This window comes from Stylophora pistillata, chromosome 9 (genome assembly GCF_964205215.1).
Source record: "Stylophora pistillata chromosome 9, jaStyPist1.2, whole genome shotgun sequence".
Lineage (NCBI taxonomy): Eukaryota > Metazoa > Cnidaria > Anthozoa > Scleractinia > Pocilloporidae > Stylophora > Stylophora pistillata.
Window position 1 is genome coordinate 15,052,197 of NC_142527.1, and position 18,393 is coordinate 15,070,589.

Below are 18,393 nucleotides of genomic sequence, written 5' to 3' on the forward strand. Positions count from 1 at the left end.
CTCCCCCCCTTCCCAGTAAACAGGCCAGACCACATCACAGTAATCTCGTGATGTGGGTTCTTTAACGTCCCTTGCCGAAATTAACTAATTGATAGGTGCAGGAGACGGGACCTCCGGCTTTACGTCCTATCCGAGAAGACGAAGCAATGTGAGTGAAGCGTCTTGCTTAAGGACACAACGTCAAGCCCCAGCCAGGACTTGAACCCGGGCCATCTGACCTAGAGTCCAGCGCACTGACCACTGGACTACTCACGCCTCACTATTGTTTTTATTGTTCACCACTAAATTTTCTTCCGCGCCTACAGCTTGTCACAAATGTCAATAATTCGCAATCGTACATTGGCTAAATAATACGTTATACCTGTCAGAATTGAAAAGTCACTGTTTTTCCGATCTGCCTAACTTCGCGGCCGTCAAACTATTCAAAACTTTTCACGGATGAGTACTATTAATCCAGGTATTTTCCGCGGACGGGCACTATCCATCCGGGTATTTTCCGCGGGCGGGCACTATGGGCTGATAGTGTCTCTCCACGGATGAACAGTATCGCGTCACGTGATCGATTTAAACCAATAAGAACCAGAGAAAATTTAGTGGTGAACTATAACATCCAATATTACGTATGATGCACGATCCTCGCAGTAGAGAGCGCTATTTATGCAATAGCGAAAATCAGACCTGAAAAAAATCAGGCCTGTAGGGGATTCGAACCACTGACCTGTGCGATACTAGTGCAGCGCTCTACCAATTGAGCTAACAAGCCAACTGGGAGCAGGCCGTTAAGTTGATAACGGCCTGCTCCCAGTTGGCTTGTTAGCTCAATTGGTAGAGCGCTGCACTAGTATCGCAGAGGTCAGTGGTTCGAATCCCCTACAGGCCTGATTTTTTTTTCAGGTCTGATTTTCGCTATTGCATAAATAGCGCTCTCTACTGCGAGGATCGTGCATCATACGTATCTACAACCGCAGTTCAAAATATATGAACTTCATATATTCATTGTAACATCCAATATTGTGGACTATTGCTGTCTCACAAGTCTGTATGATCATAAATAAGGGTTTTTCTCGAGCATAGCACAAAACGCAAAGTGAAAACACATACACTCAATCCGAAAAGGAAAATCAGAACTGATTTTGAAACAAAAAGGGTTGCATCACAATATATGCTTGTGAACATCAAGCATTTAGTCATCATTACCTGTGCAGTTGACCCCATCACCGGTATAACCCTCTTGGCAAATGCAATAAAATGATCCATTTGTATTGATACAAATACCATCATTATGGCAGTTATGTTTGTCTTCAGTGCATTCGTCGATATCTACGATAACAAATATATCATTTAACTATACTATTCCCTCTCCTAACTTTAAATTACTCCTCATTTCAAACTATTATTATCCAGTGCTGTTTATCTTGTTTTAAAATGAATTCAAGAACTTGAATCGATCTTTCTTCGCGTCCTGAGCCAAGACGCGACAAGAAAACTGTCCGCTTTAACTAGTAACGCGAGAATTTCTTCGTGTTTGAGGTTTCGTTTTCTTACAGATAACGCACCTTTACACACAGTACCGTTTCCAAAATAGCCAACATTGCAAGTGCATTGAAAGGATCCTTTGGTATTGTTGCAGTGGGCATTCGCGTCGCAGTTGTCGGTATCAGTTTCACATTCGTCAATATCTGGTGATTAAAGTTCAACAATTATTAATTATTAAGGCAAACCAAATGATAATTTAAGTTTCATAATGTACGAATAATTACAATAAAAATCTAAAATGACCGCTTGAGTCTTGAAAAGGTTGAAGAGGCTCAAGAAAATACACACGTCAGCAAATAGAAACTCACCCAAACAAGCAACACCATCTCCAGAGTATCCCACGTGACATGTGCAGTAAAATGATCCCTTGGTGTTAGAGCAGTTAGCATCAGCATTGCAGTTGTGCGCGTAATGTGAGTAGTTCGCTGCCAGATCATGTGAAAAACACTCGTTGATGTCTAAAAAAAGATAAAAGTGCGTTTCAGCTGATGAGTTCGATGTGTACGGCAATATTGGAAAGTCAACGTGACGAGACTTGGAGCCGTAATACTTCATATAATCAATACCTCTATGATACATATTGCATAGAGTTGCTAATTCTCATTACTAAATGACGCTGCCGCCTGGTTAGTTCAATTTTAGAGCGCCAGACTGTCAATTACAGGAGAATCATCGATTCGGTTCAAGCCCTAGATTAGGCCAGCACTCAACGACTTAAAATGGCAGATGAGAATGTGTAGCCTTTGTTATGACAGCTGTAAATGGTAAGACGTTGTAGTCTTCTCGAATAAGGACGAGAATAAGGGGTGAGTATTTAGGTGGTTATTTTTCAAATCCAAAGTAATCCTAATTTTACCTTCGCAAATCACTCCATCTCCAGAATATCCCGTGTGACACGTGCAGTAGAAAGATCCTTTGGTGTTGGAACAGTTTGCATCAGCATGACAATTGTCGGTTTCTGTGTAGCATTCATCTATGTCTATTTGAAAAACGAGATTTGCACAGACAGATTTGTATAGAATACCACGCCCAGATTCAATAAGGAGCGGACCTCCGTTAAACTTGTGATTAATTTCAAGTCTCTATGGGGCTCTTTCTTCGAAATTCCTGATAACTTAACGTGCCCAAGCCATGCTTTATTCTAAATTTTGGAAATAGAAGCTTAGCTGGTCTGTTTTGTTTCTTTTCGGGATCTCTTAATCAGCCTCTTTTTGCTATTCGCTAAAAAGTATCTTTCGGGACTTTTATTACCAAGAATAATTATAAACGTGTTCTGGGAACTAAACAGTCGCCTAAAAATGTTCCATTCCCTTCGTCTCACCTTCACACCAAACCCCATCTCCAGTATAACCAATTAAACATGTGCAATAAAATGAGCCTTTTTCATTGGTACATTTGGAATCATTGTGGCAGTTGTGCATTAGATATTTGTAAGTCTCACTGATTCCATGAGGATCACATTCATTTACATCTGAAAAGAGAACAATGGAAATCATCCAAAAATCACAAGGATTAATGAAAATGAGGAATTTATATTCGGCAAATAGTTCTTTTGAATTTAACTGAAGACAAATAAGAGGACATACCAACGCAGGTGACCCCATTTCCGGAATATCCATTGAGACACGTGCAGTAGAAGGATCCTTTTGTGTTGGTACAGTTTGAGTCATCATGACAGTCATTAGCATAATGTGTGTGGTTGACAGACAACATGCTCGAAGAACATTCGTTTATATCTAATAATCAGATGAAAAAAACGGTGAAAAAAATTTTTAGAAAGTGGGAAAAATGAATCCTCGTGAGATTCCACAAAAACGGTACATGTATTATCGCGGTTTTAACATCTTCGTTTTCGTAAGAGTTGTTTCGTAAGGTTTATATATATATTTTTATTTCATACCGAATGGTTCAACTTAAAGGAACTTACCGGATGGTTAAAAGTTCTTTTCCCTTTCTGGAAAATGATTTCTTACCTACACACGCGACTCCATCTCCAGAATATCCTGTGAGACAAGTACAATAAAATGATCCTTTGGTGTTGTTGCAGTTTGCGTCCGAATGGCAGTTGTCTGTATCAGTCAGGCACTCTTCAATGTCTTGGAAAAAGGAAAGGTTGATATGAAGAAACATGAGGAGAAGTACCAAACAGAATCATTCTTAATGTTGTGTCAGAGCGTCCGAGGCATTTATAGTTTCATATGCACGACACAATGACTATAAAGCAGTTGGTTTCACCTATCGTTCTGTTTGCAGCTTATTTGACTGTAACTTCTACTGAGAAGAAAAGTGTGCACCCACAGGACAAAAAGAGCAAACACCACTCAAGTAAACAAACTAGTATCAAACTATTGATATCAGAGCTGTATTTGCCAAGTGCGTGTTATATTGGTTACATGCAAAAGATAAGAAGTATGACTAGTCAGTATCGCATCAAATATAATTTGAACTTACCTAGACTGAAGAAGTGTTAGTAAGTAAGAAGTGTTCTGTATTAATACAGCTACACTGTAACTCAAGATATTCTGATGCACCGTAAGGAGGGAATTGTTACCAACGTTAGCTATTAGCAATATGGATCAGCATTAGAAGTTAGTGACAGGAACAAGGCGTTACGTAGTTGTTATCCTTAGTTACATTATCAATATTAGTGAATGCAGCTTGTTAAAGTTTTCTAAATTAAATCATGGCACTTTCATATAACTGATTCTCACCGACGCACATGACCCCGTCGCCTGAATAGCCATTTAGGCATGTGCAGTAAAACGAGCCCTTAGTGTTGGTGCAGTTGGCGTCTCCGTGACAATTGTGGGAAAGGTTTTTATATTCCTCAGAGATTTCGCTCGGGTAACATTCGTTCACATCTATAGAGATAAAAGGATTAATCAAAGAGTGAGTGAATCACATGTTTAACCTTCCGAGACAACGGCCTCCCTCAGTTTCGTACCTAGAGTTTTTCATCAATCTAAGGTGTTGCCCAATTTCAGCTTGTTCTGCACATATGCATTGGATTATAAAATACTTAATAATAGAAGAAATTTGGCGAGCTCCAGGTGCATTTTCAAATAAACTAGCAGTCCGTCAGAGGAAACAAGCCAAATCACCTGCGGTTCCGCGAAAACTGGCCAAGAACAGACTAAAAGATCATGCGTTATATCAAACTGTAGGGGACCAAGGAAAGAAAGGTGAGGATCCCTTGTTAGATATTTTAAAAAATTTCAGATCACTCAACCTTCAATGATCTTCAATGATCAACCTTTACAGACTTAATACTGATAAGGACTGAAAGCAAACATATTTTACGACTTAGGGGCGTAACAACGGGTCGTAACGATGGGTTTTAGAAGTACCTTCGCATATCACTCCATCTCCTGAGTATCCCGTATGACACGTGCAGAAGAATGATCCTTCTGTGTTGGTGCAGTTAGCATCATTATGACAGTTGTGGGCATAGTAGCTGTGGGATAGTGCTAAACCCTCTGGTTGACATTCGTTGATATCTTTGGTGAAACACGTATGAATAGAAAACAAGTACTCTCGGCAAAAACTTCAATCATTTGTCTTTGTTTACATAAGCTTTAAAAGAAGCGATGTTTGAGAGGTGTGCATGTTCACCAACTTACCTTTACACGTGACCCCATCACCAGAGAAACCAGTCTTGCATGTGCAATAAAATGAGCCCTCGGTGTTGGTGCAATTTGCATTCGGATGACAATTGTGAGCAAGATGTTTATATCTATCTGGAATACTGTCAGGGAAACATTCATCAGTATCTGTCGATAGAAAAGAACACCAAGGCGTTAAAATTCAGCAAACCTGGTCATAATGAAGTTGCCATCGCCAAAAGAAAGAGGAATATCTCACCTTGGCATGTGACTCCGTCTCCTGAATACCCCACTAAACAGGTACAGTAGTACGATCCCTTGGTATTGGTACAGTTTGCATCGTCATGACAAATGTTTTCCAAATGTTGATGTTCAGATGACAGACTCGAGGGAGAACACTCGTTTACGTCTGTAGAAAAAGTACAAACGTAAGTTTCTCAAATGACAGACTAAATCCACTGCCAATTATCCCATCGAGGTCAATGTATTTTTCCGAAGCTAAGGAAACAAAAACAGCAGGTTTCAGCATACGGGCGTAGTCTTCGAATGAATTCAGCTTTGTGTGTCTGCCTGATTTTCTATGAGCATGAATGAAAAATTGTTTGGATGTCGCCTCCCGAAGGAGGAGGTGTTCTTTAGTTACCTTGACAAATAACTCCATTTCCAGAGTATCCGTTATGACATGTACAGTAGAACGATCCCTTCGTGTTGGAGCAATTGGCATCGATATGGCAGTTGTGCGCAAGACCTTTATATTGATCAGAAATACTACCAGGAGAGCATTCGTCTATGTCTGAAAAAGATATTGTAAGAAGAACTTCCAAATTCGGATTATACATGCTAAGAGAATTTATATGCTCGGAATATCAGAAAGATATCTGTTTGATTAAGGCTTTTTTTATATTTATCATTGAGGGTACTGATACAACACAAAACAAAATAAGCTTTCTTTTCGTAAGTCTCGTTATGTAAGCGTACCCTTAATTTCTTTTGTATTTTCAAGTCTTAAAGGACACAAAAGATGCTAATAAAATAAGTAAAAGTATTCGAAGCAGCGGTATGGATTGGGAAGTCTCTTAAGGTCATAGCTATTCTTTTTCAAGGCTATCGTGATTTATAGAACAAACATCTCCATACATACCAACACAACTGACCCCATCTCCTGAGTAGCCAGTCAGACATGCGCAGTAGAAGGAACCCTTGGTGTTCGAACAGTTTGAATCGGCATGACAGTTATCGGTCCCAATTACGCACTCGTTCAGATCTATAATATTAACAAAACATCTTTAAAATTTTACAACAAAACATCTTTAAAATTTTACACATTACTGAAGCTCTAAATGTGGTTACATTTGATGGCAATCTTCTTTCGCGTGATTGCCCAAATTAAAAAAAAACCCACTGAATAACGCAGAGCAATTTTATGTTTCAAGTTTAGTAATGAGAAGGGTCGTTCCCACAGTATTTCAAAGAGTTTGTGATTACAAACAATAACACACCTTCCAAAGCGAAATTAAGATACCTGAGCAAATTACTCCATCCCCTGAGTACCCTACATGGCATGTGCAGTAGAATGAACCTTTGGTGTTCGTACAGTTGGCATCAGCATGACAGTTGTCTGTATCTGTGTAACACTCTTCAATGTCTGCAATAAAACAAAGTTAACAAAGGAGGACCCAAAGGGGCATTTGGAAATGCACCTTAGAATAAACTAGTAAAGATTATAAATCAACTCGTAACTCAATCAAAATGAACAGTTGAACTATCAAAGGGTTATAGATCAGGAGTTAATCGCAAAGAAGTTGTTAGATCAGGAATGCATGAATCATGACATGGATTACTAGTGGATTATTGATTAACGGTTAACATTTGATCGTTGTATTTACATACCAACGCAGGAGACGCCATTCCCTAAATATCCCGTATGACAAGTGCAGTAGAAGGACCCTTTGGTGTTGGTGCAGTTGGAAGCGTCATGGCAATTGTGTGCAAAATCCTCATATTGAGATGATAGTCGCAATGGATAACATTCATTTATATCTGGAATGAGAGAAACAAGGAAGCTTTTTGTCAAATACAACTGATGTAAAAGGTTGCATAAATAATGTTCCCCATGGATTGAGGGTGGCTAGTCTGTTTCGTACTTTTTTACATGTCAGAACTTATCTGGAAGTTAGAAGTGTGAATACAGCTGGAAAACTGAAACCGAAGTGACTGCAAATTTTTCTTTTGATTGCTTTCAGAGGAGTTTAAGAAATACTTATGGCAACTTTCCCGTCCTTTCCTCTTTCGCCTCATAAATTTCACTTGAACAAATTCAGAAATCATTAATTCACGTTGGCAAAAAAAAACCGAGGGTGTGCAGTTACCGACACAAATGACTCCATCTCCAGAGTAACCATGGTGACAGGTGCAGTAGAACGATCCTTTAGTATTAGTGCAATTAGCATCATCATGGCAGTCGTGAGAATACTGCTGGACATGACTGCCTGATAAGGTTTCCAGTTGACACTCACTGATATCTTAATAAAGAACAAAATCATGAACAATAAATAAGGCCTTCGAGGATTACACTTTTCTCTCTTAACATAACATAATCAAACCACTGATATTCAATTACCTCATTTAGTCAAGATCCTACTTACCAACGCAAGTAACTCCATTTCCTGAATATCCTGTATGACAAGAGCAATAAAATGATCCTTTGGTGTTGGTGCAGTTGGCGTCTGCATGACAATTGTGTGTGCCAGACGTGCATTCATCAATATCTGAAAATCAAATGTGGTCACTTTAATATAGTGTTTCAGTTTTACACATAACCTATAATCAAAGCTAATATACCAGTATTACCTTTGCAGTCTTTTCCACTTCCATAGTAACCATCTTGACAGCCACAGTTGTATGAGCCTTTGGTGTTTGTGCAGTTAGCATCACCATGACACTTGTTTGCCAGATGTTGATAATCAGATGACAATCCAGATGGGTCGCATTCATCGATGTCTGTGTGTGCGTGTGTGTGATAAAGAGAGTAAGACTGTCACTTTTTTAAACGTATCTATGAAAAACGATCTTCAACATCATTCACGTACCATTACAGGTGACACCATCTCCAGAATATCCTAAGTGACACGTGCAATAAAATGATCCTTTGGTATTGGAGCAATTTGCATCATCGTGGCAGTTGTCTGTTTGTATAGCACATTCCTGTATGTCTGGAATAATAAGATACATTTTTTGAGACAGAGGTGGCTTCTTTTCTTCTTCTCTTCCCTCTAACCAATCGAAGTTTCAAATTTGAAATGTAAACTGCAAGACCTAGAGGCCATTGACCGAAAAATGGTCCAAAGAACACAGGCTAAAGCCTAAAAGGAAATTGAGGCAAGCCAGGGGGTATAAAATTGACATCAGAGGCAGCCTTATTATCTATTGATAAAGTGTTAGAATCAATAAGTATAAATTTACCAACGCATGTTACTCCGTCTCCAGAATACCCTGTGTGACATGTGCAGTAGAACGATCCTTTGGTATTGGAGCAGTTTGCATCAGAGTGACAATTGTGTGCGAAATGTCTGTATTCTTGAGAAATCTGACCAGGTGAACACTCATCGATATCTGCAGAAAGGGTGCAATCAAATATTAGCAGCGCTTATCCTGAGGCTCATGTATTACATCAACTAACAAATAAAATCATCATTTTATCAATTGAGTTATACACACCATCACACATGACACCGTCTCCAGAATACCCACGATGACAGGTACAGTAGAACGATCCTTTGGTGTTGGTGCAATTGGCGTCAGCGTGACAGTTGTCCGTGTCTGTAGTACATTCCTCAATATCTTTTGCAATGACAAATAATCTCTTAAACAGCTGTGTGTGGTCCATTCTACGGACTCATTTTTAAGTTGGATGTAAGGAAAATGCAAGTCATGTCTTACATGTTTTTAGCTATAATTTTTGAGGGGCAACTTTTCAGTTGTTTTCTGCCAATGGAGAGAACCTCAGTAATTTTAAAAGTTAAACTATGCCTCGGGATGACTTGCCCTGGATTTGGTACTGAAAAGACATTGTTAATTAGATATTTACCAAATATGAATATAGCCACTATCAGTAGAAAAATGAAGCTTATACTAGAAGAGTTGACCAAAGCAAACGTCAAGAGCGACGAACTCAGGATTAATTGAGCGTATGAAACTTCTAAGTTTAATAAGATAAGTGGATCAGGAGTTAGGTGAGATTTGATGAGGTAGCTAATGAGGTAGCTTTATTGTCTAGAAGAGCATATTATTATATATTATTTAGATCATCTTTTTCCACCTTCAGAACTCACCGAAACAATTAACTCCATTACCAGAAAACCCATCAACACAGGTGCAGTGGAAGGATCCCTTTGTGTTGCTGCAGTTAGCATCGGTATGGCAGTTATGGGTGAGATGACCATACTCCTCAGATATCTGACTAGGAAAGCATTCATTGACATCTAAAAGACGAAAAACATAGGGGAAATAATTTAAGTGTATAATAAATAAACAACTCGCACTGGAAGAAGAAATGCGAATGGTGACATCCAATGAAAAATTCATACCTTGGCATGTGACTCCATCCCCGGAATATCCATGATGACAAGTGCAGTAGAAAGATCCTTTGGTGTTGGTACAATTAGCTTCAGCATGACAGTTGTGGGAATACTCCTGCACGTGTTGTTGACCCAAGCTATTCACACGACATTCACTGATATCTATGAAAAAGTAGATGTTAGTGAAATCTATATCACGAACACAACTGACCAGGCCTATTTAACTTCTAGTTAGTTTTCATGTCTTACACGAAGAACACCAAAGTAAAAGCATGCAATACCTTCTTAAACGTTCTTACATATTTGTTTGTGATAGTGGAGGGCATGTTGAAATTTAGGTATGCCACTACTTGACGATCTCACAGCTTACTTTAATGGTAGTGGTAAGAAGACAAATTTGATACCTTCACACAGCACTCCATCTCCAGAGTATCCCTTTAGACATGTGCAATAAAATGATCCCTTGGTGTTGGTGCAGTTGGCATCAGAATGACATTTGTGTGTTCCAGTGACGCACTCGTCAATATCTACATCAAAGAGAAAGGTTAATATATCCTTTCCTTAAGTGACAGGGAGAAAACACCGGTGTAGGTTGCAGTAAACAAAGAGAAGAGAACAAACAAAATTCGCCAGTAGCTAGGAACGCAAAGCAGTCCCTGCTCTAGTTGAGTCACAACATGCCGAGATAGCTTCTCTAAATTATAGGGAAATTTTCAGGCCAGATTAATTACTTACCCTCACAAGAGATACCGTCTCCAGAGTATCCAGTCAGGCATGTGCAGTAGTACGATCCTTTTGTGTTTGAACAGTTAGAATCACTGTGGCAGATGTGTGCAAGGTCATGGTACTTTGAAGACAACGCAAATGGATTACATTCATCAATATCTGGAAATGAAAAGTAATCAAGTTTAACGAGTCAATAATTTTTCTACAAGTTTGAACAAAAAAGGATGGCCAATGCTTGCACTGCGGGTTCCTATCCATAAACGTGTTTACCGGCTATTTTGGATTTTGATACTTATGACCAATTTGAGAAAAAGCAACTAGAATTTATGATTTTTCACTCATTTATACCTCGGCTACTTCTGCTGAACATTCCTCTCTAAAGATCAGCCCAACCACCTTAAAAACCTACCAACACACGTGACTCCATCACCAGAATAACCGATATGACAGGTGCAAAAGAAGGAGCCCTTAGTATTAGAACAATTGGCGTCAGCATGGCAGTTGTTCTCAAGGTGACGATAATCATCAGATATCTGATCGGGGAAACACTCGTCCACATCTGAAAAAACAGAGTCCACGATTTGATAATTTTCCAATATCAATAAGCTAACTCATACCACATCTCATATTTCACGTGACCGTGGATGACCCAGATGAAACTTGTCACATTCCTTAATTTGAAATAGGCTTTAAATAAGTTCGCGCGTTTTTCTGTGTACCCAACATGCACAGCCTTCGAAGCTCACTCTCTTCTTTGACTTTCGCTTTCAGAAAATTGTTATCTTATCAAAACAGCTGATGTCCTCGAACAAATGTTAAATGTCGTGATAAAAATGGCTTAAGGTTGTATTACGGTGAAGTTAAAAGTCGCTCCATTAAGAGGTGAGGGAAGGGGATACAAGTAGTTATAAGGACTTCCACTTAGTATCCAGACAATGGCAAAAGCTCCTTTCAGTCATTTTTCACTTCAAGATTGATTTATGAGTAAGACAAATGAATCCATTCAAGAAAGATGCACTGAAAAATGTCTTTTGTTACCAACACAGCTGACTCCCTCTCCGGAATATCCCGTATGGCAAGTGCAGTGGAAGGATCCTTTGGTGTTTGTACAGTTGGCATCAGCATGGCAGTTATGAATATTCGATGAGCATTCTTCAATATCTAATAAAAGCCAAAGGTTAAAGCACTGTGTTGGTTCAGTTTGGTAACATTGAAATACCACTGTATTTCTCATTGTCTGTTTTATCTTATCGCTTAAGTCACAAGGTAGTGCTTGATTCATGGTGCCTTTGCAAAACTCGCAAAAATGATAGAATGATAAATTCTTAGTCGACGTTTAGCCTACCTTTACATATGGCACCATCACCAGAGTACCCATGGAGACAAGTACAGAAGAAGGACCCTTTAGTATTTGTACAATTGGCATCATCATGGCAGTTGTCGGTGTCTGTGACACATTCTTCAATATCTGAAAAGACGATTTTTTATCTTTCCCTATTACTTCTTCTTTTAAATGGTTTATTGTAATGCAGTAAAGATTTTGTAATATTAAAAGTTATTTAATATAACGCAACAAGTACGAGGTGACCGGTTTTCAGATTCCGAAAAACCTTTAATTTGTATTTGCATCTCTGTGATTTTCCATTTTTTGTAATACGCAAATGTGTTCTAGTTTTGAGTTCGAAAATTGATTGCTGTGGGCCACGTTCAGAACTAGGACGTCTGAAAACCAGTCGAAAAGGTGAAAGAGTGGGAATTGCTAGAACTGCGACATTCAAAATTGGGAAAGTGGTTAGTACGTAAAGCTGCTATAAGCGACAAATACACTGTACCAATAAATAAGCTAATAAAATGGATCAGGAGTTTTGTTAACTTAAAACGGCAAAGGAAGTCCTCTGGGTGAGCTAAAAATTACCTAAACACGTGACTCCATCTCCAGAATACCCATTAAGGCACGTGCAGTAGAATGATCCTTTCGTATTGGTACAGTTGGCATCAGCATGACAGTTGTGGGAAAATTCGTCCACATGTTTCAGAGCCAAACCGTTCACATGACATTCGTCGATATCTAAGTAAAATTCCCAATATCAAGTCAGAGAAGTAACTTTTCAGTACGGGAAGAACCACAAATATATGTTCTACTTAATATATGCTCGCTTAAGAGTGTCCTACTCAATAAATTGGCCCTTCCGTAGTTACTCATTCGGTTGCTCTCATAGTCGGCCAGTCAGTCAGTCAGTTATGAACCAACCAGCTAGTCAATAAGTAAAGCTACATCATCGTCTCTTTAGGCAACTGCAGACAGTTTGCCGAACGGGAATTTTTTCAGATTAACCTTAAGGAAATCAAACCCTTCCCGTATTGTTTCGCTCGCCCATCAACTATCCTTCCTGTACACAATATACCTCCCCTGCTTTAAGCAGCGAGACAATTCGCGAGGAAGCATTGCGCATCAGTCACATACCTGCACAAATTTCACCGTCTCCCGAGTAGCCGTGATAGCAGGTGCAGAAAAACGAACCTTTGGTATTTGTGCAGTTTGCGTCATCGTGACAATTATGGGCATACTGGGTGATGTGATAAGATGCAAGCCTGTCGGTCTGACACTCGCTAATATCTGTGATGGAAGAAGTAAATACACCATAAAAACTGCGCGATTATCTCAGTGGACATTATGGGGTACACCCCAAGTGAAAGATAAAATTATTGGCATAGATAGTGTTCTTGAAGTAACAATGCGACTATTCTTCTTTTCAGAACTCTTCAAGAAAATAGTCGAAAATCAAGTCACATTGTTTTATGCAAATATCTCTGAAAAGGCCACTGATGTTCTTACATACCCACACAGGTGACTCCGTTTCCAGAGTATCCCGTATGACATGTGCAGTAAAATGATCCTTTGGTATTGGTGCAGTTTGCATCCGCGTGACAGTTATGCGTTTCCGAAGCACATTCATCAATATCTAAGACAGAGAAAATTGGTATCGCATCTAGCTATGTCTGAAAAGCAAAGCTAGAAAATTCATGTAATAAAATTCAATTGCATGTGCGTGCTTCCCACTTTGCAAGCCGATGACGTGTGTGAACGCAATGACAAGTGTGGATGCACTCATGAGGCTAGGGTTGCTCTCTGCTGCACGTCCTTCGTACTCTAAAGACTGATGCACGGGCGAATTGTTGAATAGTTCCAGGTATTGGGGTCCCTACCTGGTATCGATTTCTTTCGTGTATGTTTGACATTTTGTTCTTACATGGGAATACTTCGTTTTTGATAAATATAAAACAGTAGCCTTCATTTGGCGGGAAAATATACAGAGGTTATTACATGACCGCGCAGGGTTATGAATTTTATCTTCAGTCAAGTACTGTAAGTACCTCTCAAAAAAATTCGTATCCCCACGCGGTCATGTGATGTTCTGTTTATTTTATAGATACTGATGAAATTTCCACATAACACACAACTTTATGTCTTTCCCTCGATTATATTAGTATAAACCTGGGGTACTGCGTTGTTGAGCTCTGTTTACTGGGTAATGAAACACAGATACCATATGCATATGGATCAAAATGGCTATGGGAACAGCTCATAGCCGCTTTAATTGTAATAAACAGAACCATATAAATAGTATACAAAATAAGTTTATAAAAAATACTGTCACCTCATTGGCTACATAAAAGTATTCAGCCCGTAAAGGTGAGGGCACAAAAAAGGCCAAATAAAAGAACATGACAACAAGGCGAAAAGTCAAAATTCTAATGAAGAAGAGAAAATTCTATAACGGCATGTTAGTAACCATGGAGACAGCAGTATCCTCACACATGTATGATAAAAATAGTATCGTCAGTGCGCGCGATGAAGATATGAATTTTTAGTAAAAGGAAAAAATCCTGATATTTCATCAGTATCTATATAATAAACACGGATATTTATCCGCGGACATTATCTGTTCTGAAATGAGAAGAGTTTTCCGAGGGCAAAGCTCGCGGAAAACTGTGAGGTTCGAGGAACAGATTATGTTTAAGGACAAATATACGAGCATGTCCCGCGCCAAATATAAGCTATTATGTTCATTATCCTTTAAATATTTTTCAACATGTTCAAAGCATGAGAAAAATATTTTACAAACAGCTTACTGTTTACGAAGCAGAATGTTATTTTTTTAGTGTTATCTGATACGACTTTATGAACAAAAAAAAACATACATAACTTCTTCTACGTATGATGCACGATCCTTCGCAGTAGATAGCGCTATTTATACAATAGCGAAAATCACACCTGAAAAAAATCAGGCCTGTACTGGATTCGAACCACTGACCTCTGCGATACTAGTGCAGCGCTCTACCAATTGAGCCAACAAACCAACTGGGAGCAGGCCGTTAAGTTGATTCGTAATAAACCCGTGATGATAAATCAGATACAATGAATATATGAAGTTCATATATTTTGAACTGCGGTATTAAATACGTATGATGCACGATTCTTCGCAGTAGATAGCGCTATTTATGCAATAGCGAAAATCAGACCTAAAAAAAATCATTGGCAGGCCTGCTCCCAGTTGGCTTGTTAGCTCAATTGGTAGAGCGCTGCACTAGTATCGCAGAGGTCAGTATTTCGAATCCCTTACAGGCCTGATTTTTTTCAGGTCTGATTTTCGCTATTGCATAAATAGCGCTATCTACTGCGAAGGATCGTGCATCATACGTATTTAATACCGCAGTTCAAAATATATGAACTTCATATATTCATTGTATCTGATAACTTCTTCTGCAAAAACGGCACAATGCTTTCTCATTGAATTAAATATCTAATGAATAAAGGCTGATAGTTTCGAAAGAAACTGTTTTGGGCTGCGTCGGTGGGAGTAACGAGATAATTTGGATATTTCAACAAAGTTGAAGTGGTAAATTGGCCACCGTAACGATTACAAAAACTGACGTTTCGAGCGTTAGCCCTTCGTCGGAGCGAAACGAAGGGCTAACGCTCGAAACGTCAGCTTTTGTAATCGTTACGACGAAGGGCTAACGCTCGAAACGTCAGCTTTTGTAATCGTTACGGTGGCCAATTTACCACTTCAACTTTGTTGATATATCTAAATATCTAATGTCGAGTTTTCTGTATTGGACGTAAGGAACGTCTTCGTATATCCCCCAGTTTTGGTTGGGGGATATATGGTTACGTCGTGTTGCGTTTTGACTAATTTCGTGCGAGCAAAAATGTTTGTTGGATTACAACTGTCATTATAGACTGACTCATTAATCTAGTTGTGGCAGTCCAGTGTAACGCTTTGAAGAAGTGAATCTGATAACTGCGAGAGCAATACCTTTGCATTTCTCTCCTGATCCAGAGTATCCGTTCAAACATGTGCAGTAGTAAGATCCTTTTGTGTTTGTACAGTTGGCATCATCGTGACAAATGTGAGCCAAATCTTGGTATTCAGATGACAATCCTAATGGGTAGCACTCATCGATGTCTTTTTTATTAAAAGGAAAAAACATCATTAGTTTTCTTAACTTTCAAAAATTACATAGAACACGTGTTTGTCATCGGAGTACACCTCTCTCTAAACCAGTTCAGGATCGATCAGAGCTTCATATCAAAATCAGAAGCGATACCTGTACATGTGGCTCCATCCCCAGAATATCCTGTCCGACATGAACAGAGGAATGATCCTTTCGTATTGGAACAGTTGGCGTCGGCGTGGCAGTTGTGTTTAAGATGGATGTAGTCATTAGAAATCAGTTCAGGAGAACACTCATCTACATCTAGAATATAACAGAAACAACACACATAAATTTTTTGAAAAGGGGAACTATGTTGTTGGAGAGGCTCGATGTGACTCACATTGTTTTAAAGATGGTGAAAGTATTACGAGATATTGATTAAAAATAATTCAAGCTTCAAACATAATAAAACCTTAGATAGTAAATGAACAGACTGCGAAAAGCAAAAGTGACAGTTTCAGTTGGAGTGTAGTTGGTCCAGCTTATTCCTCACTCTAGTGAAGGTTGAGGTGACCTCAAACTGTACGGTCTTAGGTTAATGTATACCTTACCAACACAACTGACTCCGTGACCAGAGTATCCTATTTGACACGTGCAGTAAAATGATCCTTTTGTGTTGGTGCAGTTAGCGTCCGCATGACAGTTATGAATGTTTGAAGTGCACTCCTCGACATCTGATGAATACCAAATTCATATATTTAAATTTGAATAGCAATAAATGCAGTAAATTTTCAAAAGTTAACATTCCTAAACGTTTTAAAGGAACATTACCATTACAGAATACTCCATCTCCATCGTATCCCGTATGGCATGCGCAGTAAAATGATCCTTTCGTATTCGTGCAATTTGCATCCAGGTGACAGTTATCTATGTCTGTTGCACACTCTTCAATATCTGAAATGGAAGTTGAGACATATTTAATTCACTGCTCTGCTGGCAACCGTTACCGATGAGTGATAGAATCATCCGTACAAATAAGTGCATTTATTTCGAGAAATTACCGTACAGACATCAACGAAAGTCGTCCTAAAATGATTAACCCAAGTTCAAACCCAACACCAAAAGAGGAAGTTTAATATACTTACTTTCATGCTTCCTTCAAAAGCTTTAATAAAATAGACATTTATTAACTCTTCGCCACGAATTCAGCGTATGGATCAGGAGTTTTCTATCCTTAGGATACTAGAATTATAGTATTTATGTTTAACATGAGTTACATTGAGACAAATTACAGAGTTAATGAAAGCCACATGAGTCACTGTAGCTCATGTATAGTTCTACTAGCGTGCTGCCTTCCCTTTACTGGAATTACCTACCTACACAAGTTACTCCATTACCAGAATAACCATTCAGACAGGTGCAGTAGTACGACCCTTTGGTGTTGGTACAGTTGGCATCAGTGTGGCAGGTGTGGGAATATTCAAGGTGTTCTTGAGCCAAATTGTTAATGTGGCATTCATTGATGTCTAGGTAGGAAACGTTTATGATAATTAACAACTATTCACCGAGGTAGAAGTAGTTAGTTGTGGATATTTCCACCGACACTGAGGAGCACGCTCCCAATGCTATACACTATATATACTAAATAGAAATATTCTTTTTCAGATATCGGAATTGCAACTCGTCTGAAGCGTCAAAGAAAACGAGAAAAATAATCGCCTTTTAAAACGGTCCTTAATAAAATACGGGTATATTGCCTTGTTCGTCCTTTAACAGTTTCACCTTCACTAACAGATTCCTTGAATTACCTGAACAGATAACACCATCCCCTGAGTATCCCGTATGACATGTGCAATAAAATGATCCATTTGTGTTTGTACAGTTGGCGTCATCGTGACAATTATGGGCATAGCTTCGGTGATGAGGAGCTAGAGTTTTGTCCTCGCACTCAGAAATATCTGGAGTTAAATAGTAAACGAAGAAAGTGGTTTTAAGAAGGCGAGTTAAAGGATGCTATGACAGTTGGATATTGAATAGATAAGGGAATACTATCACTGTCAAGTAAATCAAACGGAAATAATGGAGCTTGTTCACGAGAAAAGATTGACTTACCAATACATGTGACACCATCACCAGAATATCCTGTATGGCAAGTGCACAAGAAAGATCCCTTGCTGTTGGTGCAGTTGGCGTCGATGTGACAGTTGTGCGCTCCAGTTGAGCATTCGTCGATATCTGAAGGTAAATGTCATGTACGTCGCAACATAAAGGAGAATTTCATTACAGTCTCGACTGAGTGCTTTTTTCATAATTCAAAACTAATTAGCCATAAAGGGAAATCTGCAATACAAAATAATGACTGGAATTGTCAATGAGTGGACATCCTTAGTTCTACGGTTGTTTTAGTAGAATTGTTAAACCCTTCATTGAGTGCTAGGTGCCGCCAACTTTCCTTTTCAATTAATCAATTCATAGTAGCTTGTCTGCGATAATTGGCTCTTTCCTTCTTT

General features: G+C 38.9%; 1 protein-coding gene across 4 annotated transcripts in view; it reads right to left on the reverse strand.

Moving 5' to 3' along the window:
* Positions 1-18,393, reverse strand: part of LOC111324123 (uncharacterized) — an 80,129-nt gene that overhangs the window by 19,887 nt on the left and 41,849 nt on the right. For all 4 annotated transcript variants that reach the window (XM_088733221.1, XM_088733222.1, XM_088733224.1 and 1 more), the window contains 38 exons: positions 17,996-18,118; positions 17,692-17,841; positions 17,260-17,409; positions 16,715-16,837; positions 16,495-16,617; positions 16,055-16,204; positions 15,763-15,912; positions 13,282-13,404; positions 12,906-13,058; positions 12,357-12,509; positions 11,787-11,909; positions 11,480-11,602; positions 10,851-11,000; positions 10,451-10,600; positions 10,120-10,242; positions 9,725-9,877; positions 9,470-9,619; positions 8,856-8,978; positions 8,601-8,750; positions 8,228-8,350; positions 7,989-8,138; positions 7,784-7,906; positions 7,508-7,660; positions 7,029-7,178; positions 6,661-6,783; positions 6,280-6,402; positions 5,782-5,931; positions 5,398-5,547; positions 5,157-5,306; positions 4,884-5,033; positions 4,248-4,397; positions 3,510-3,632; positions 3,123-3,272; positions 2,858-3,007; positions 2,393-2,515; positions 1,845-1,994; positions 1,557-1,679; positions 1,198-1,320 (listed from right to left, as the gene is read on the reverse strand). In XM_088733221.1, coding sequence (XP_088589347.1) covers positions 1,198-1,320; positions 1,557-1,679; positions 1,845-1,994; positions 2,393-2,515; positions 2,858-3,007; positions 3,123-3,272; positions 3,510-3,632; positions 4,248-4,397; positions 4,884-5,033; positions 5,157-5,306; positions 5,398-5,547; positions 5,782-5,931; positions 6,280-6,402; positions 6,661-6,783; positions 7,029-7,178; positions 7,508-7,660; positions 7,784-7,906; positions 7,989-8,138; positions 8,228-8,350; positions 8,601-8,750; positions 8,856-8,978; positions 9,470-9,619; positions 9,725-9,877; positions 10,120-10,242; positions 10,451-10,600; positions 10,851-11,000; positions 11,480-11,602; positions 11,787-11,909; positions 12,357-12,509; positions 12,906-13,058; positions 13,282-13,404; positions 15,763-15,912; positions 16,055-16,204; positions 16,495-16,617; positions 16,715-16,837; positions 17,260-17,409; positions 17,692-17,841; positions 17,996-18,118 — 5,280 coding nt within the window. The remainder of the gene's footprint in view (positions 1-1,197; positions 1,321-1,556; positions 1,680-1,844; positions 1,995-2,392; positions 2,516-2,857; positions 3,008-3,122; positions 3,273-3,509; positions 3,633-4,247; positions 4,398-4,883; positions 5,034-5,156; positions 5,307-5,397; positions 5,548-5,781; positions 5,932-6,279; positions 6,403-6,660; positions 6,784-7,028; positions 7,179-7,507; positions 7,661-7,783; positions 7,907-7,988; positions 8,139-8,227; positions 8,351-8,600; positions 8,751-8,855; positions 8,979-9,469; positions 9,620-9,724; positions 9,878-10,119; positions 10,243-10,450; positions 10,601-10,850; positions 11,001-11,479; positions 11,603-11,786; positions 11,910-12,356; positions 12,510-12,905; positions 13,059-13,281; positions 13,405-15,762; positions 15,913-16,054; positions 16,205-16,494; positions 16,618-16,714; positions 16,838-17,259; positions 17,410-17,691; positions 17,842-17,995; positions 18,119-18,393) is intronic.